The sequence below is a fragment of the Myodes glareolus genome, chromosome 2 (genome assembly GCF_982192425.1).
Source record: "Myodes glareolus chromosome 2, mMyoGla1.1, whole genome shotgun sequence".
NCBI lineage: Eukaryota > Metazoa > Chordata > Mammalia > Rodentia > Cricetidae > Myodes > Myodes glareolus.
The window spans coordinates 9441649-9462599 of NC_142027.1; the positions used below are offsets into that span (position 1 = coordinate 9441649).

The window sequence follows — 20951 nt, forward strand, 5'->3', positions numbered from 1 at the left end:
TCTAAAGGTCCCATTTTCAAATTGTAAACAGGTTTAAAAACATCATAGGATTAATTGTGAAAAGGGTTATAAGTCTCTAGAAGCAAGCAATTTATCATCAAACCACATGTTTATACATACGCACACATATTTTAAAACCACATCTGGCCTATCAACTCCTTTTCTGGAAGAGAAAAAAAAAAGTCCTAAAGGGAATGAAGATTCCTGTGATATCATTTCTACAATATTACCATTTTCCCCTAGCCCCACCTCTACTCCAAATACTAACTCTGTAAAAAGTCTTATTTTGCAATTCCTCAAGGGCATTCTCAGTAGCAATTTCTTAAGTTGGGACTTACAGTCGTACAAGTCTTCAGTAAGACCAGCTTCTCCTGAGGAGGAGGGGTTACTAAAGAGACAGGCGGCTCAATAAACCCCAAGCTCATGCACGGAGGGGAGTCATGGAAAAGACGGTGGGGCAGGGTGGACACGGTGCAGCAGTGAAGCTGGCACCTCCCAGGGGAAGGAAATAAAACAGGCTCCCAAGGTCCTGGTGACCATAGCTGGCCATTTCCCCAGCCTACAGAGCATTCCTTCCCTTTAAAAGAAAGACTCCAGAGGAGAGCGAGCTCTGCCATGCTTTTTGGGAGCTCATTCCAGCCAGGCTCTGTCCGACCAGAGCCTGGTGTCTCACCAGAGGCACCCTTATCAAAGGGCTCTCCCTTCACTCCAGACATGGGACCCGCAATGCCCGCCACAGCCTCCTGCTGAACACCATCTTGGCATCTCCCGTTTAACATAACCTAACTGAACTTCAGCCAGAGTCCTCATTATTTCAGCTAAGGGCAACTGTAACATGCTGTGGTCTTAACTTTTCCCTTTTCTCCACCATACTCTAGAGTCCATTTATAGAATACACTGTAGCACTGGAAAGTCCCATCGCCAACTGGTCCAGGCTACTCCCACCTGTTGCCTAGGTTACACCAATGGCCTCTTTTATTCTGTGATTTAATTTGATTTAAAGAGCATTTTGTTTTAGTACAGAAGTGACCTGCTGTCTATAGTTTTCATCCTACAGTGCCGTTATCACCCTAGTCATCACACTCCACTTCTGAAGCAGTCTAAAATGCTGCTGTCCGTGGCGCGAACATGAAGAGGCGTGGCTGAAATGTAACAGTAGCTGCTACAGCGTCTCTCCCCTTCCTACCCCTACCCCATCTCTCTCCGCAATGCTGAGTGTCGAACATGACAGAAAACACTACTGTGCAGCCCTCCCCTGGCTTTACACAGCTCTTGAAGAGATAGTGAGGAAAATCCACAGCCAGCTTGGCATCGCTTTGATCTGAACCCGAGGAAGCACTTACCACCTTCACGTTCTTGCCTGTCTGCTCTTCGATGACAAACGACTTAGAGCCGAGGACTTCCCATATGCTCTCCCCGTATATCTTGGGGGTGACTGGTGGGAATTTCACGGTCACGTTGATGTGATCCATAAAACCAACAATCTCAAATTCTGGCGGCTCAGGTCTAACTGTGTGGGAAAGAGAACGAGAGTGAGCTCCAGTCAGTTCTTTGGTACGCAAGGTCGCTCCTCCTAAGAAAGGCTAATTCTGTGGGAATGGGTTTCTAATTCTAGCTGAATAGCATTGTTTGGATTTACTGGTGAAGAGCAGAGAATACAAAAGTAAAACGATCCGTGAGCATTCCTATGGCACACGGAGACAGATTTGAGATGGACATCACCAGAGTTCCAGTTCTGAAGCTGTATTCTACGTACAAAATTTAAAGTGACTTGTCTTCATAACTCAACATGAATATATAGCAATAATATACACTTGTAGAAAATACAGGTGGGAATTTCCTTTCAGTATAATTAACTTTTTCCATGACGTATGTATATGAATAAATACATGTTCACAAGTATTAACTGGGGCATATAACTGGTCATACATGCATACATATGTTCACAAATATACACACTGAAATTAAATCCTTCTAACCCATATTTTTTATGCCACTTAACTACTTAAAAAACAAAACAACCCAGATTTCCCCTACACAGCCCGGTTGGCCTTGAACTCACAATTCTCTACTTCTGGTTCTTCAGTACTGGGATTCTATAAGCATGCGTCAGCATCCCTGGCTCACTTAACTATAATTCATAAACATATTTATCTACCCCAAGGGCTAAAAAACCATGTCTCATGGGTTAGACTTTGGCACAACCTAAAACTTCAGATCTTTTTCTTTTGGATGATTTTGCATTTTTTGGGGGGGAGGGGGGAATCTCAAAGAAAAACATGAAGGACAACCCAGGACAGAGCCTGTATCCTGTATATGGGCCACAAAATTTAAAGTGTACTTCTCTGGCCTTCATGAGGAGCACTGACCCCCAACTCACCGCATAACTTTCCAGGATGAATTTAAAACCTTGTGTTCTAGACCCCAACTGACTCATTATTTCGAACAAATTGATTATCCTTAATATTAAAGGCATGTGCCACCACTGCCAGTATCTTTTTCCTTTTAAAAGTGCTTTTAGGGGCTGGAGAGATGGCTCAGAGATTAAGAGCACTGACTGCTCTTCTGGAGGTCCTGAGTTCAATTCCCAGCAACCCACATGGTGGCTCACAACCAACTGTAATGAGATCTGTGCCCTCTTCTGGCCTGTAGGCATACATGGAGGCTGAACACTGTGTATATAATAAATAAATAAATCTTTAAAAAATTACATTGATTTTTTAAAAAGTGCTTTTTAAAAAATTACTTTGATTTTTTAAAAAGTGCTTTTTAAAAAATTATTAAATTATGTGTATGTGTGCACACTTGTGGGGAATGTGCACATAAGTGCAGTTGCGTGCAGAGGCCAGAAGAGGCAGCAGATCCCTGAAGCTGGAGTTCTAGGGGTTGTGACTGTGGTTGCTGGGAACTGAGCTCAGCTCTGTAGGAACACTGTACTCTTCATTGCTGAGCCATCTCTCCAATCATCTTGGCCATTTTTTAATAACAAATTATCAAGGAGGAATTCTTGGTTAAAGTGGTCATATGTTAAGGGTTTTTTGTTTTATTTATTCTCTCCATATTTGACAGAAATAAACCTACTATTTTAAGTTTTTTTTTTAGTTTTTAATTTATTTTATTTGTGTTGTGTACAGGCATATGTGTGTGGGCACATGCATCACAGACAGGTGTGAAGGTTAGAGGACAACTTTTGGGAATCAGCTCTCTCTCTACCATGTGGGTAGAGACTGACCAGGTCATTGGGTTTGGGACAAATGCCTTTACTCACTGAGCCATCTTGTTGGCTTTTTTTTTAAATACGCGTTGTTGAATCTGTTCAGAAGAAAGGTGTCAAAGCAGGAGGTCTGTGTTGCTTTTCTAGTCCTGGGGGTTTGGTTTTGTTTGACACAGGGGCTGACTCTGTAGCCCTGACTGGCTTCCTACATTCTATGCAGCCTAAGCTGGCCGCAAACCTCCTGTAGTAATAATAAGACAGGAGCAGTAATCCTCCTGTCTCAGGCTCTTGGGGGCTGGAATTACATGTGTGCACCACCATACTTGGCGATCTTAGGTTTTAGTATCTTTTTCATATTTATTATTTGAATCATGAAAAATACTTATTACTTGAATACATATTCCTTATCATGATCTATAAATTATTCTTTAATCTCTTTTTTGTGAGTCTATGCACAGATATAAATGGTGATCCAAAGCCTGCATACCACTGCAGTGATCTTATGCCTCGTAAGATCTGAATCATGGGTCATGGTAGCCACATTATCTATCACTTTGCAAGTATGTTTGCATGCACGTGCGCGCGCGCGCACACACACACACACACACACACACACACACACACACCTACTCGACCTGTAAGAGCGTGCAAAAACCAAATCATGACCTTGGAAACCAGTTATAAAGGAGCTAGAACCACTAACACAAGTGCCCAGGAGGTGGCCCTCGGACACAGGGAAAGAGAGAAAGGGGTCACTCCACCCTGTGAGTTGAGGGTCCTAGGGGTTCACATATGCAGCTTTATTGGGTTATAGTCTCAGACAGGCTGTGGTAATCAGGAAGACACTGGCCTAAACTGACGTGACAACTTAGAAAGAACCATACAAACCCTCTTCCCCACTTCCTGCCAGGCTCCTCCCCACTACTGCCAGGCTCCTCCCCACTTCCTGTCAGGCTTCTCCTTACTTCCTGCCAGGCTGTAAAGAGATCAGGAAAACAGCTGCAGTTACTGCTGAAAACCGGCCAATAATCCGAGAAGACCAGGTTATGGACCCATTTTTCAGATCAGAAAGCTGAGGCTCTGAGCAACTAATGACCACACAAGGCAGGGCCAAGAGTCAACTCAGCTCTCAAGTCAAACATCTTTGTGGACCTTTCTCTATGTAGCAAACCACGGAGAAAGAGAGGCATGCTCACTGTCTATGTTTGAGACATAGGAATCTCCACAATAGCTCCGCATGGAGTCTCCTCTGTAAATGACGACGATGGGAACATAGGACGCATGCGTGTCATTCCACTTGTCTGTCACATCGCAAGAAGATTCCGTGATATTTCTACAGTTCTCAAGCACCTTCGGTTCTTCTTGTGTGCTTTGTGGGTGGGAGAGAAGATGAAAAAGGAAAAGCTGAGCATATGTGTTCTGAGAGTCTACTTTCTGGGCCTCATTCATTCCTTCGGGGCTCTGACCAGATATTCTACACTTACTTTATCTTAAAATTGGACATGTTAAACTCTACCTGGCCCCACACTTTTAATCTCTTTTGGATTTTTTCCCCCTAAGGATTCATTATATCTTTATTTGCTTAATAATGTCCCCAGCTTCTTTATGAATATCTGTGCCTAGAGAAAAGGGCTTTGTTTCGTGGATGCAATCCGCTGCATGAAGGAAGGAAAAAAGGGAGGGAGGGAGGGAAGGAAGGAAGAAAGGAAGGAAGGAAGAAGAAACTCTGGGCTTGGGCTTTCCTGGCCTTGGCCTCAGACCTCCCTCTCCCTCTCTGTCTGAAGGTCATACAGCATAGTCTTAAATCAGAACTGTGTTAGTTTAGGGACAACATGGACATCTGGTCTACCAAGCTTGGGGAAGAAAGGGAAAGTGTTGGTTAGCTTTAACTGTCAACAGGAGGGAGGGAGGAGAACCTAGGGCTGAAGAATTATCTGGATTGAGTTTGCCTGTGGACAAGTCTGAAGGTGATTATCTTGATTGTTAATTGACGCTGGAAGCACCTGAAGGTAGGTGACCCTGCTTCCTGGCCTGGGCGCTGAACTGAATGAGGAAAAGGTAGCTGAGTGACTAGCTTAAGCCAAGCAAACCAGGATCCATGTATTTGTTCCTCTGATCATGACTGTGATGTGACACTTGAAGTTCCTGTCTTGACTTCCCTCAACAATGGACTGTAGCCTGGAATTGTCATCCAAATAAACCCCTTTCTTCCCCAAGTTCCTGTTGGCCAGAGTGTTTTATCACAGTGGCAGACACTAGACTGGGTAGGCTAACGGCACGTGTGATCTTCAAGCAGATAAAAACAAAGACTTGCCAGGAGACAGGGAGATTCACAAGAGACCTTTGCCTTCTGGCCACTTTAACAGTTGGACGTCAGGTACACAATCAAGAAAAGGACATTTTGGGTCAGGGCACAGTGCTTACAGATACATACTCGCTTTTCAAAGAGCTACTTGGTCATAACAAGGATGCAGGAAAGATGAACGTGGGAGTAAGAGGGCCAAGGTAGTCTCCATCAACTCCATCTTTACTCCTTGTAGCAATCCTTGAGCAAAGACAAAACGCTCTGGACTAAGTATCAAGCTTGTCCGTGGCGAAATGACGCTGGACCCAAGCTTGCAGAGCCTCTCGAGGCTGACCTGTCTCCACGAGTAAAGCATCATGTGGTCAACAGACCTGTGAGCCCCATGGGAAGCGAGACCCTTAAATGTCAGAGTGACTGAAGACAGATCACTGTGAACCACAAGAATCCGGCTTTGGTTATGAACACAAACGGTGCCCCCAAATAGCTTTGGGTTATTAAAGATTTCAAATTAATCAAGAAAGGATCAGTGCTTTAACTTTGACCCTTTAAGGTTCTGAATTTAAAAAAGAGAAACCCCAGACAAAAAGTTGGGAAGATGGCTGAGTCAGTAAAGTAGTTGCCCAGAAGGCATGAGGATCTGTGTTCGATCGCCAGCATCACAGGGAGGCAGCGCCGACAATCCTAGCCCGGGGCAGACAGACTGTAGGATCCTTGGGGCTTACTGGCCAGCCAACCTAGCAAAAGCCTCAAGCCCCTCCCTCAAAACTTAAGGTGGAGAGTGGATGAGGCAGACAGCTAATGTCAACCAACCTTTGGCCTCAGCAAACACATGCACGCGCTCCCCACACACATATAAATTAATTTAAAAAAGTCTGGGACCAGAAGTGTGTATATTGAGGGGAGAAAATTGCACAACATGAAAGAAAGGTAACACATTCAGCAAGAGAAGAAAAGGAAACACCAACCAACCTCATCATTGTGCTCCAAAATGTAAAGTGAGTGGGTGGGAGCGACTTGTTCTTTAACTCCAATGATAAAACTAGCCGGAAGTTTCGTAATATCAGGCTCATAGTGCAAGATTCTTTTGGGTACTCTGGAGGGAAAAGAAAACAAACCAAAACATGAAATCTGAAATTCAGGATTGCTCTCCCGCTTAGGAGCTCAGACCCAATGTCCCCCAGGGAAGCCCAAGAACAATGGCATCTGGAACATGCAGGAAGTCTGCTGGACATGGGAAATGAAGTAATTCAGCTAGTTAGTGACAACATATTGTCAGAGGAGCTAAGTTCACAAACAAGAACCAGCACCCTGTAAACAGACTTGGACAAAGGGTTTCTCTAATTATCATTAATTGAATAGTTCATGGATCCCAAATAATCATGCTCCTTCCGGACCAGGGGCTTCTTCCACAACCTCCTCATCCTCTTTGCTCAACTGTTCCATAAATCACTCCACCCACTTTAGACTTTCCCTCTCTCTGTCTCCCTGTTTCTCTCCTTCCCTCCCTATCCCCAGTTCACTTCCCCACTGCACTTTAATTCCCCTGGTCACAAAAAGGAGCAAGAATTCTAGTTTTAAAAAATGTATTTTCCTTTACCTGAAACCAGTATGTAGAAGATGAGAAATTAAAGAGAAACTATGTCTGCATCATATTTTCTGTCTTCATTCTTTTATTAGTGAGAAATTAAAACTTCAGTGTTTCTGTAAGAGGGTGTCTTAGTGATCGCTAGTGTTTCTTTCCTTATGATGGTTTTAGGAGACTGTAAATGGAGACTGTGCTTTCATTTCCCGGCCACCCAGACCCAAATAATCACACAGAAACTGTATTAATTACAACACCGCTTGGCCAATGGCTCAGGCATATTCCTAACTAGCTCTTACATCTTAAATTAACCCATTTCTATTAATCTACGTGTCACCACAAGGCTGTGACTTACCAGTAATGTTCTGGTATGTTTCTTCTTCGGCAGCTATAGGAGACAGATAATGAAAACTTCAGTTAGACAATCCTAGCTTCTCTTATGGACAAAGGATTCCGATAAGCTTGTCAGCATACCTGAGATCAAGCTTTCCCTGTCTGTTAGCCCGACACTTTGACCCTTACATTAAATATAGTCAAACTCAGAATAATTCTTACCAACAAAAGCAGATGACGAACCAAATTGTAGGATCATGCACACTAGGAGGAAGAAAAACAAGTTACAGAGATGTTTATTCTGGGTTCAGATTATCAGCATCACACTAAATTTAAGAGTCTTTGACACGCATGCACTCACAAACATTTAAGAGCCTTTGACATATGTGCACTCACAAACACTGAGATTTGCTTGTGCTAACAAAAATACTGTGAAGAACAGAAATGTTCCTGGCCAATGCTGGTACCACCGACACTTGTGTGATCTGAGGGCGGCAATCAGGGCAGAAGCAAGGTGAGGCCTCTGGGACCCGGCACAGCAAGGGCTGGGTAGGAAGAGAATGTCTGAGGAGCAGCTGTGCATATGAAACATTTCTCAGAAGAGAAATCATCATGCCGCTCAGTAATACACTTTCTAGGTAAAGATATTTACCCAGGACAGACGATGAAGAGAGGGGTTTGGAATGGGAACTAGTGAGTGCTGTCCCCTTGGAGCAGGCTTAAGTTAAGGGGGGCATTTATTTCCAGATCTTGTAATGACTTAAGGGAAGTGGCATTCCCGGCATTTTACAGAAGAACATGGGTGGTACACATTATCCATGGATAGTTACACCGGGACAATTGTCACACTCAGGGGTCCCTAAGGACAAACGAAGGGACAGATGAGCTGTCGGTGAAACAGTCAAGAGGAAGAAGGAGAAGGGGTGGGACAAACAGAACTGTAGTGAAGAAAAGGACTAAAAAAAATAAATAATTAAATGAGCTGCATAACCCCAGGTTCAGGGCTGGATTTCCAATTTTGTGTACATGGAAAGAGATAAAGGGGTTGTCCTCCCCACTCCACTGTGGGTTAGACTTAGAGCAACCATCCTTCAGTTATAAACAAGGGGGTTTCCCTAATATGATTGCACCTTATATTATTCTGGCTTAACTCAAATTAACAGGCAGAAAACCACAGGGTGCCTGATACTGGTCATGCCGATCTGGGTCCTCCAGCCATGGACATTGGTTTGCCAGACCACATGAGGGCTGTGGGTGACGGCCCGGACACAGGCTTGCCCCTCTACCAGCTGCTAGATGAACAGGAACACTTACCCCCAAGACACAGGTTACGGAAACTGACAGCAGAGAAGGCGCGGTTGGAAAGCATCCTGGTGAGTCTGTAAGTCCTTCCTCTGCTCTCACATCTGAAAAAAATAATATTGAGGTGATCAAAATTCAGAAGCACTCAATTATATTGTCACACACACCACACATGCAATAATAAAAGGCAAGTAAGAACTGGCGGATTTCGAGCTACAGATGTGGTTCTGTTGGTAGACTCGGACTGGTATCCAGCCTGGCATAGATGCAGTGTGCTGGGGGACATCTGTCATCTAAGCACTCAGAGAGATGGGGGAGAGGATCAGAAGTTCAGGGTCATCCTCAGCTACATAGGGAGTTTGAAGCTAGCAGGGACAAGGCAGCCAAATTCCTGGTTTTATCTTCCCTAGTTCCTTGGGATTGGACCATCGATTTGCTCAGCTCTTCTTCCAGCTTGTAGTACCAATCCCTAGCTAAGGAGACTTTTTTTTTTAAGATTAAATGTTTGAATAGACAATGAGTATTGGGTTAATTTATTTTTAATTATTAAAAAATTGAATTAACAAATCCGTGTCTGTGTGTGGGCATGTGTATGTGAGCAGGGCGCCTGTGGAGGCCCAAGTACCTGGAGTTACAGGCGGTTATGAGCCTCCCTTCGTGGGTGCTGAGGATCGAATGTGAATCCTCTGTAAGCCCTAACTGCTGAGACATCTCTCTAGCACCTATGTTATTACTATGTGACACAGGCTGGTTTGAACTTGAGCAAGCCTCCTGGCTCAGCCTCTCAAGTGCTAAGATTACAGACAGGCATCACCATCCTGGCTAAATGAATTCCCCTTTCTTTCAGACAAGAGGTAGAATATTCAACCATTTCCTACTTAATTTTTTTTCTTCTAAAAAATAAATTTGAGAGGTCTTCCCACCAGAGAAAATGTTCTTGTTTTTAAAATATAGTTGTTCAGTATGCCTCTATGGACACACTATCACTTACGAAGTTTCTGACCAGATATTTGGTTACAGCAGCAACAAAAGTAACTAAAACAGAAAACTAGTAACAAGACTAGCCATTGCTGTTACAACCTTGACCCTGCGGTTCCTAAGTCTTGGGGAGGGTTTTCCGGAAGAATGTGGCAGACTTTGGAGCTGTTGGCTACAGAAGCTTTTAAGTGCCTATTAAGTGCTTAAAGCTCTAATAGGAAGTTGGAAGGCCCAAATGCTCTCAGATACACAAGCAGTAGAGACTCTACTCGTATGGTTTCAGAGAGGAACAAGGACTCTCCAGGGAATCTGGCTAGAGGTCATTTGTTCTGCAGTCTGGCAAAGAATCTGCCTGTGGCCCGAGGAGGCTGAGTTGGAAGTCACGGGCTGATTTATTTGAAGGAGGATGTCTTAATTAAAGTCAGGATGCACATGCAGGCTGTCATGGTTACTGCTCACTGCTCTTATCCACATCTGTGCTGAAAGAGAGCAACGGGTGATGCCGAGAAACACGGAGAAACACGGAGCCTGGCAAGGAAGGCCAAGGAAAGCTGCTTGCAGGCAAGGTGGGTGTGGGAGACACTGGCAACTGTTAAAGATGTTAGCGCCACTAAAGAGAAGTCTGCACTCAGCTGGGATCATAAGAAAGTTATCTCGAAGGCAAGACGCCGCCCACTGAGCGCTCCGGGCTATAACAATGCCTTCCACTGGGAAAAGAAAGCCACCCAAGACGTAGACAGAAACCACTGGCACCACCCTCCCCCATGCCCCATTGCAAAACTGCTGCCTAGGACAGCAGCTGCGGTCCAGGGAGGCCAGCCTGCACCTCAAGGCGGCAGCAGATCTTGGTGTTCTGTGTGGTGCTGTTTTTGCAGGAATGCAAGGCCCGAGAGTGTGTGGATTAATGGAGTTTTCTACCAGTCCTGAGGGGGGTATTGCATGTATTTCTAGCATTCATCTCCTGAATAGGCTGCATGTGAAGCTGTGTGGGTCAAGCCCACATTGTTATATGGACTATGGGCTTAGGTTATCGAAGATGTCGCCCACATTGTAATATGGGTTTAGGTTATCGAAGACATCAAAAATGTGGGATGTTCACCAAGGAAAGCTGCAGGTGGCAAGTTGGAGCTGGTCCAAGGAGAAGGTCATGTGTACCACAGGCAGAACTGGAGGGGCAAGACTGCCCAAGACTGTAATAGCTCAAGTGGACCCTAGCTATAGCTCAAGGACCCTAGATGCCAGAGGAGGAACTTTAGGATTTGGTATTGGGAGTTGGTCTTGCTTTGGTCCAGTCCTTCCTGCTGTGGTTGTGATATTGGATTTCCCAATGTTCAGACTTGTAAGCCAAACAAACCTCTGCTTATTCAAAATTACCCAGTCTGTGCCGTTCTATTATTCTGCCAGAAAATGAGTGAAGACAGTGGTATATGGCTATTAGGTTATTACCGGGAACAACACAGGCCAGTTAGCATGTTTGGAGGAAGATTTTAATACCGTTTAGTTACACACATGTGAGCAAGATGTACACCCACCAGCAGGGAACATTCTGGGCCTCCTGCTAGCAACAGGGGAGGCATTACTACTCGGGCATTGCAGAGAAAACACAAGACCAGTATGAGCCTGTGCGGAGAAATCCCATTTGAAGAGTTATGACAGGCAACGAAATGACACCTCCAGGCCACAGAGGCTTCCGGGTCGGACTGAGGACACATGGCTCTCGTTATGTCATTATATCACATGTCCAAACTCAGCTAGGGTGGTGGCGTGGGCCTGCAGGACAGGAGCCTAGGGGAAGACAGTCCAAGCTGGGCCTGGGGGACAAACAGCAGCACCTAGGTGAGGGGCTAGCCATTCTAACTTTGACACAGAAATGGCCTTGCCGCTGGCCTTTACGGCTGCACCAGTTCACAGAGGTGTTTGCCCTCCACGCCCTCTCCTCGGCATCCAATCCTTGGTCTTATTTTATTTTTTTTATCAAATTTATAAATAAAACCTCTTTCCTAATATTAGTTTTTATCTCTTATTCTGGGTGGAGTTAAGTATCTTTCCACACATTTGAAGGCCGTGCGCCATTCTTTTTCTGTCAACTCTTTCTCCCACATCTATTGATGTTTTCCTTTTTTTTGCAGGAACTTTCTAAGGATGAGAACCTGACCATTCACAGTATGAATCACATTCCTTTTTCTTTTTCTAGAGAGTTCTCTGCCTGTCTTTTGATTGCAAGTGCTGGCATGTGCATTCATGTGTGTGTGTGCGTGCATGTGTGTGTGTGTGTAAATCATTTGGGAGTCCCTGGTGTTCATGCTTCCATATGGAAAGGTACAATTGTCCCTCCTTATCCAGGGATTCGGCATCAGTGGATTTGACCAGTTGTGGATCAAAAATACCAGAAAAATAACTGACTGCATTGAATTGGTACAAACAATTGTTTTTCTTTTCATTATTCCCTAAACAATACAATGTTACTGTTTACATATCATTTGAATTGTACTAGGTAGTACATGTAACTTAGACATGATTTTTTTTATTGATTTTATTGAGCTATACATTTTCTCTGCTCCACTCCCTGCCTCCCTGCTCCCGCTCAGCCCTCTCTCAGGGTCCCCATGCTCCCAATTTACTCAGGAGATCTTGTCATTTTCTACTTCCCATGTAGATTAGATCTATGTATGTGTCTCTTAGGGTCCTCATTGTTGTCTAGGTTCTCTGGGATTGTGAACTGTAGGTTGGTTTTCTTTGCTTTATGTCTAAAAGCCACTGATGAGTTAGTACATATGACAATTGTCTTTCTGGTCTGGGTTACCTCACCCAATATGATGTTTTCTAGATCCATCCATTTGCCTGCAAATTTCAAGATGTCAATTTTTTTTTTCTGCTGTGTACTCCATTGTGTAAATGTACCACATTTTTCTTATCCATTCTTCAGTTGAGGGGCATTTAGGTTGTTTCCAGGTTCTGGCTGTAACAAACAATGCTGCTATGAACATAGTTGAGCACATGTCCTTGTGGCACAATTGAGCATATACCCAAAAGTGATATTGCTGGGTCTTGAGGAAGGTTGTTTCCTAATTTTCTGAGAAATCACCATACTGATATCCAAAGGGGCTGTACCAGTTTGCACTCCCACCAGCAATGCAGAAGTGTTTCCTTTCCCCCACAACCTCTCCAGCATAAGTTGTCATCAATGTTTTTGATCTTGGCCATTCTTACAGGTGTAAGATGAAATCTCAGAGTTGTTTTGATTTGAATTTCTCTGATAAATAAGGATGTTGAGCAATTCTTTAGTGTCTTTTAGCCATTTTAGATTCCTCTGTTGAGAGTTCTCTGTCTAGATCTGTACTCTGGTGTGGGAGAATTGTCTGTATTCTGTCAATCATGTATTTTAATAAAACACTGATTGGCCAGGCAGGAAGTATAGGCGGGTCAACCAGACAGGAAGTAGAGGCGGGGCAATGAGAATAGAATAAGGCTACGGAGGAGGAAGGTCCCTCCGCCATTCCTGTACAGACCACCGAAGAGGCAACATGTAAGCTGTCACACTGAGAAAGGTACTGAGCCCGTGTGGCTAACATAGATCAGAATAATGGGTTAAGATAAGTCATAAGAACTAATAAGTAGCCTGACCTAATGGGCCAATCAGTTTATAACCTTATGGAGTCTTGTGTGTGATTTTCCTTGGGGTATGCCGGCTGTGGGGTACCGGGTGGGACGGAAACCCCAACAAGCCGGTGCCCTTGTGTTACAGTACTCCATTTTTTTTATTGGATTATTTGTTCTTTTGATGACCAAATTCTTGAGTTTTTTGTATATTTTGGAGATCAGCCCTCTGTCTGATGTGGGGTTGGTGAAGATCTTTCCCATTCTGTAGGCTGCCGTTTTGCCTTGTTGACTGTGTCCTTTGCTTTACAGAAGCTTTTCAGTTTCAAGAGGTCCCATTTATCAATTGTTTAGTGTCTGTGCTACTGGAGTTATACTTAGGAAGTATATATATTTATTGGTTTCCTGTGTCAATGCGTTCTAGTGTACTTCCCAGTTTCTCTTCTATGAGGTTCATGAGGTCTTTGATCCATTTGGACTTGAGTTTTATGTATGGCAATAGATATGGATCTGTTTTCATTCTTCTACATGCTGATATCCAGTTATGCCAGCACCATTTGTTAAATACGCTTTCTTTTTTCCATTTTATAGTTTTTGCTTCTTTGTCAAAAATCAGGTGTTCAAAGATGTGTAGATTGATATCTGGGTCTTCTGTTTGGTTCCATTGGTCCTCCTGTCTGTTTTTATGCCAGTACCAGGCTGTTTTCAGTACTGTAGCTCTGTAGCAGAGTTGAAGTCAGGGATTGTGATGCTTTCAGAAGGTCCGTTATTGTACAGGATTGTTTTGGTTTTCCTGGGTTTTTCGCTTTTCCATATGAAATTGAGTACTGGTCTTTTGAGGTCTGTGAAGAATTTTGCTGGGCATTACATTGAATCTGTAGTTTGCTTTTGGTAAGACTGCCATTTTTCCTATGTTAATTCTACTTACCCAAGAACATGAGAGATCGTTCCACTTTCTGGTGTCTTCTTCAATTTCTTTCTTCAAAGATTTAAAATTCTTGTCATACAAGTCTTTCACTTGTTTGGTTAGAGTTACTCTGAGATATTTTCCACTATTTGTGGCTGTTGTGAAGGGTGTTGTTTCTCTGATTTCTTCCTTAGCCCTTTTATCATCTGTGTACAGGAGAGCTACTGATTTCTTTTTTTTTTTTAGTTAATCTTGTATCCCGCTATATTACTGAAGGTTTTTATTTTTTTTATTTTATTTTTTTAAAAATATTTATTTATTTATTATGTATACAATATTCTTGTCTGTGTGTCTGCCTGCAGGCCAGAAGAGGGCATCAGATCTCATTTCAGATGGTTGTGAGCCACCATGTGGTTGCTGGGAATTGAACTCAGGACCTTTGGAAGAGCAGGCAATGCTCTTAACCGCTGAGCCATCTCTCCAGCCCCTACTGAAGGTTTTTATGAGTTGTAGAAGTTGCTTGGTAGAATTTTTGGGGTCGCTTATGTAAACTATCATATAATCAGCAAACAGTGAGAGTTTGACTTCTTTTTCTGATTTGTATCACTTTGACCTCCTTTTGTTTTATTATTGCTCTAGCTAGAACATCAAGAAGTATATTGAATAGATACAGAAAGAGTGGACAAACTTGTCTTGTTCCTGATTTCAGTGGAATTGCTGGGACTTTCTCTCCATTTAGTTTGATGTTGGCTTTTGGCTTGCTGTATATTGCCTTTATTATGTTTAGGTATGTTCCTTGTATCCCCGCTCTCTCCAAGACCTTTATCATGAAGGGATGTTATATTTTGTTGAAAGCTTTTTCAGCATCTAATGAGAATATCATGTGGTTTTTATTTTTCAGTTTGTTTATATGGTGGATTATGTGAACCAATTTTTGTCTGTTGAACCATTCTTGCATCTCTGAGATGAAGTCAACTTGATCATGGTGGATGATGATTCTGCTTTGTTATTGGATTCTATTTGCCAGTATTTTTATTGAGTATTTTTGCAGAAATGTTCATGAGTGAGATTGGTCTGTAATTCTCTTTCTTAGTGATGTCTTTCTGTGGTTTGGGTGTCATGGTAATTGTAGTCTGATAAAAAGAGTTTGGCAATGTTCCTTCTGTTTCTATTGTGTGGAACAATTTGAGGAGTATTGGTATTAGTTCTTCTTTGAAAATCTTGTTGAACTCTGAGCTGAAACCATCTGGTCTCGGGCTTTTTTTGCTTGGAAGATTTTTAGTGACTGTTTCTATTTCTTTAGCAGTTATAGGTCTATTTACTTTGCTTATCTTGTCTTGATTTAATTTTGGTAAGTGATATAATTTATTCAGAAAGTTGTCCATTTCCTTTAAGTTTTCCAATTTTGTGGAGTGTAGGTTTTCAAAATATGATCTAATGATTCTCTGAATTTCCTCCGTCTGTTGTTATGTCTCCCTTTTCATTTCTGATTTTGTTAATTTGGATATTCTCTCTCTGTCTTTTGGTTAGTTTGGATAAAGGTTTGTCTATTTTGTTGATTGTTCTCGAAGAACCAACTCTTTGTCTCATTGATTCTTTGTATTGTTTTCTTTGTTTCCATTTTGTTGATTTTATCTCTCAATTTGATTTTTTCCTGCCCTCTAGTTCTCTTAGGTGAGTTTGCTTCTTTTTGTTCTAAAGTTTTCAAATTATTCTGTTAATTCACTAGTGTGGGATTTTCCCAGCTTCTTTATGTAGGCTTTTAGTGCTATGAACTTTCCTCTTCACACTGCTTTTATTGTGTCCCCTAAATTTGGGTATGTTGTGTGGTCATTTTCATTGAATTTTAGGAAGTCTTTAATTTCTCCCTTTATTTTTTCCTTGACCCATTGATGCTTCAGGTAAGTATTGTTTAATTTCCATGTGTTTGTGGGCTTTCTGGAATTAGTGTTGCTGTTGAATTCTAATTTTAAGCCATGATGATCTGATAAGATACATGGGGTTAATCCATTTTTTTTTTGTATCTGTTGAGGTTTGTTTTGTTATCTAGTATGTGGTCATTTTTTGAGAAGGTTTCATGAGGTGCTGTGAAGAAGGTACACTCTTTTATGTTTGGATGGAATGTTCTAGAGATGTCCGTTAAGTCCCTTATTTCTCTGTTAATTTTCTGTCTGACTGAACTGTCCAGTAGTGAGAGTGAAGTGTTGAAGTCTCCCACTGTTAGTGTATAGGGTTTAATGTTTGATTTAAGCTTTAGAAGTGATTCTTTTACAAATGAAGGTGCCCTTGTATTCAGGGCATAGATGTTCAGTATTGCGATTTTTTCTTGATGGATTTTTTTTTCTGTGATTAATATGAAATGCCCTTCTTTGTCTTTTTTTGATTGATTTTAGTTTGAAGTCTATTTTATTCTATATTAGGATAGCTAAACCAGTTTGTTTCTTAGGTTCATTTGATTGGAAAATTTTTTACCAACCCTTTATTCTGAGGCAATGTCTGTCTTTGAGGTTGAGGTGTGTTTCTTGTATGCAGAAGGAGGATGGATTCTGTTTTTGTATCCAATCTATTAGTCTGTGTCTTTTTATAGGTGAGTTGAGTCCATTTACACTAAGGGATATTAATGACCAGTGATTGCTATCTTCTGCTAATTTAGTTTTTGTTGTTGGTTATGTTAATTTGTGTATTTTTCCCTTCTTTGGGATTTACTGCTGTGAGATCAGCAATTGTCTGTGTTTTTGTTGATGTAGCCAATTTATTTGGGTTGGAGTTTTCCTTCTAGTACTTTATGTAGGGCTGGGTTTATGGCTAGGTTAAATCTGATTTTGTCATGGATTATCTTGTTTTGTCCTTCTACGGTGATTTAAAGTTTTGCTGGGTAGAGTAGTCTGGGCTGGCATCCATGGTCTCTTAATGTCTGCATAATGCTTGAATAGGACCTTCTGGTCTTTATGTTTCCATTGAAAAGTAAGGTATAATTCTGATAGGTCTGCTTTTATATGTTACTTGGCCTTTTTCCTTTGCAGCTCTTAATATTCTTTCTTTATTCTGAATGTTTAGTGTTTTGATTATTATGTGGTGATGGGACTTTTTTTTTGATCCAATCTCCTTGATGTTCTGTAAGCTTCTTGTGTCTTTATAGGCATATCTTTCTTTAGGTTGGGAAAGTTTTCTTCTATGATTTTGTTGAATATATTTTCTGTGCCTTTGAGCTGGAGTTCTTCTTTTTCTTCTATCCTTATTATTCTTAGGTTTGGTCTTTTCATTGTGTCCCAGACTTCCTGGATATTTTGTGTTAATCTTTTGTTAGATTTAATGTTTCTTTGACCAATGAGTCTATTTCCTCTATTGTATCTTCAGCACTTGAGAGTCTCTATTCCATCTTTTGTGTTCCGCTGTTTTTGCTTTCATTTATGGTTCCTGATTGTTTTCTCATGATTTCTATTTCTATAATTCTCTTGGCTTATGTTTTTTTTTATTGTCTATATTTCAGTTTTCAAGTCATGAATAGTTTCTTTTAATTATTTGATTGCTTTTTCTTGGTTTTCTTTAAGGGACTTGTTAATTTCTCCAATTTTTTGTTTGTCTTTGCCTCTATTTCATTTTTCATTTCCTCTTTAAGGGCCTCAAACATTCTCCTAAAGTTATTTTTTAGGTCATTTTCTTCTGCTTCATCTCTATTTGGTTGTTCAAATCTTGCTGTTATAAGGTCACTAGTTTTTACTGGTTTGGTGTTGCCCTTTGTGTTGTTAAGTGTGTTCTTATCTTGTCTACCCATCTTTTCCTCTGGTGTAGTTGGGTCTGTTTGTGACTCTGGTGGCCAGTCTTCCAGGTACCAGTAGATCCAAGGCTCAGATGGTTCCTCCCTGTGGTGCAGTCAGGGCCACAGTTTCAGTCACCCCGTTGGTCACTCCATTGGTCACTCTGAGTTCCTGGAGGTTGCTCGGCAATGCCAGGTGTTGTTTAGGTCTATTCCCACAGAGATTGCTTGCTTGGGGCTTCTTCCATTGAGGTTGCTGCCTTTGGTCTGCTCTGGCAGAGGTCTCTGGCTCCTCCCCATTCCCTCTGATGTCCCAGACTCCCACTTGGACTCACAGAGGTCCTGGCTCAGGCCTACTCCCTCAGAGGTCCCAGACTCACATCCAGACCTGCAGAGGTCCAGGCCTACTGTGTCTATAATTTAGACATGATTTAAGTATGCAACTGTGGTGTGGGACAGTGGTCTGTATTCTATCAATTATATTTTAAATAAACGCTGATTGGCCAGTAGCCAGGCAGGAAATATAGGCGGTACAACCAGGCAGGAAGTAGAGGCAGGTCAATGAGAACAGGAGAATTCTGGGAAGAAGGAAGCCCACTCCTCTGCAGTCCTGACCCGGCCACAGAAGAAGCAAGATGTGACTGCCTCACTGAAAAATGTACTGAGCCATGTGGCTAACATAGATAAGAATAATGGGTTAATATAAGTTATAAGAGTTAATAAGAAGCCTGAGCTAATGGGCCAATCAGTTTATAACTAATGTAGACCTCTATGTGATTTCTTTGGGACTTAATGACTGCGGGAACCGGGCAGGATAGAAACCCAGTCAACACAACCGGTCATGTACAAATTTGGCAATAATTCTTACTCTTATTTATTTCTGGAACAGGGACTCATGTATTCTACACTGGCCTTGAACTTGCTTTGTAGCAGAGAATGACCTTGAAGTTTTGATCCTCCTCCTTCTGTTTTGGATTGTAAGGAGTGTACCATCACATCTGGCTTTACATGGTGCTGGGGCTCCAACCCACACCCAAATATGCTAGAAGGCATTCTACCAATCCACACATATCACCAACCCTGATATTTACATCTTCAATTTTTGGTCTTCTGAGACAAGATCTCGCCATGTAAATCAGGCTGCCTTTGAATGTGGAAGATCCTCTTGCCTCCTACTTCCTGGGTACTGGGATTCTGGCTGCACACTTCTGTGCCCAGTGTGGATGGGTGTTACGCTATACGACAGCATCCTATACTCAGGTTTAAGCATCTTTGGAGTTTGGTATTCCAAGATTCTCTGGAACTGACTCCCGAGGTTATCAAGGAATGACTATATTTATTTTCTCAGTTTCTGGAATTTGAATCTTTGAAAGCATTCCCCACTCCAAGGTGAGACAGGGGTTTCTAAGATTTAAAGGAGCCCCATTTGATCTTATTTATTCTCTCTCACTGAGGTCTTAGAGGTCACAGAGAGATTCTTTGGTCCCCCCACCCCAAAATAAAACTTTCTGAGATGGAAACCAAAGGGAAAAAGGATCACGAAATGGCTGACTCAGCTTAAGCTACAAACAACTTAATGAGACTCCAGGTTAAAATTCAGCCCAGCCCTTCTGCAGAGATATCCCATCACCCTCCCCACTCTCCTGTGGGAGCATCGTTTGGGAGAGCCTCGTAATGTGTGTCATCACTTCCCATCACAACTCCATGGAAGAGCGTGCATGGCTAGGAGCCTTCCTGGATGCAGGGGACACTTTCACGGTCTCATCTGAGATGACTCATTGCATCTGAGCACCACCTGTACCCTTGGTCTCCCTGTTTTTCTGATGGTGATGGGTCTTTGTTTTCATGATGTATTTCAACAAGACTCAGTCGCTTCAGTAGTGGGAGCACAAACACACACACACACACACACACACACACACACACACACACGCACACCCTTCTCCCTCTGGGCCAAGAAAAATCTTCTCCCTTGCTTTGTTCCACGCAAACCAGGCTCCGTTTCATACCCGATGGCTTCTAACTAAACCCTTCTTTGTGGACTCGAGTTCCAGTGCTGGAGTCCTGCTTGAATTCTTAACCAAGCCCCTGAAAAGTCTTCCTGACCCCAAACAGCTTGGTCTTCCTAAAATAGAGCTCTTATTGTCTCCTCTCTGGAGTCTGTCAGTTTCAGGGCCTTGGATGTAGAAGGACTCCACACTTGGTTTCACATTCTCCTGTCTTAAGATTCCTAAGGTACCTTTGACTATGTTCTTTTTAGCCCCCTCTAATTGGGGGGGGGGGTGCATTCAGGGCGCAAAGCCCCAGTTCTTATCTGAGCTCTTTTCTCTTCCCAAAGCAAGATGGGCTAACCAGGACTCAGGAATGCTATTGCTCCATGTTTGGATGCCAACTAGGTCACAGCAGCAAGATCTCATTTTTCCACTGAAGCCCTCCCGAGGCAAGCGCCAGGAGGACAGGGTGGGGTGCTTCAGCCCAGAGATGGATGGACTGGGACCTTTTGTTCTTTTACTAATGGGAAGCTGGCTAGAGTCTGGGTGGGAACAAGTTGATAAACCCCCCAGACACTAGCAGACTCACAACAGAGGTCTGTAGAAACCTCAACATGGCCAGAAGGCTACAGGACATGGCCAGTTGGCTACAGGAGGGTGAGTCCTTAGAAAAGGGAATGAGGGAGCTAACAGGAAGGAGCATAGTATGTCAGGCCCATATTCACTCATGCCAAGAGTCCTCACCAAGGCAGAACCCACACTTTACACCTATGAGGATCTGAATCCCCCCCCCGTGCACTCCCCTCAATGCCCTTCCCACCCCCCAGTGCATTTTCCCCAATGCGCTCCCCCCAGTGCACTTCCCACTCCCCCAGTGCACCTCCCATCCCCCCAATGCACTCCCCCCAATGTACCTCCCATCCCCCCAATGCACTCCCCCCAGTGTACCTTCCATCCCCCCAATGCCCTTCCCCCAAGTGCACCT

General features: G+C 42.8%; 1 protein-coding gene across 3 annotated transcripts in view; it reads right to left on the reverse strand.

The window, feature by feature from the left end:
* Ifnar2 (interferon alpha and beta receptor subunit 2) overlaps nt 1–20951 on the reverse strand; it is an 82438-nt gene that overhangs the window by 34063 nt on the left and 27424 nt on the right. For all 3 annotated transcript variants that reach the window (XM_085685771.2, XM_048422985.3, XM_048422984.3), the window contains exons 2-7: nt 8749–8840; nt 7657–7698; nt 7457–7489; nt 6489–6612; nt 4411–4583; nt 1344–1510 (exon numbers count right to left, since the gene is read on the reverse strand). In XM_085685771.2, coding sequence (XP_085541897.1) covers nt 1344–1510; nt 4411–4583; nt 6489–6612; nt 7457–7489; nt 7657–7698; nt 8749–8840 — 631 coding nt within the window. The remainder of the gene's footprint in view (nt 1–1343; nt 1511–4410; nt 4584–6488; nt 6613–7456; nt 7490–7656; nt 7699–8748; nt 8841–20951) is intronic.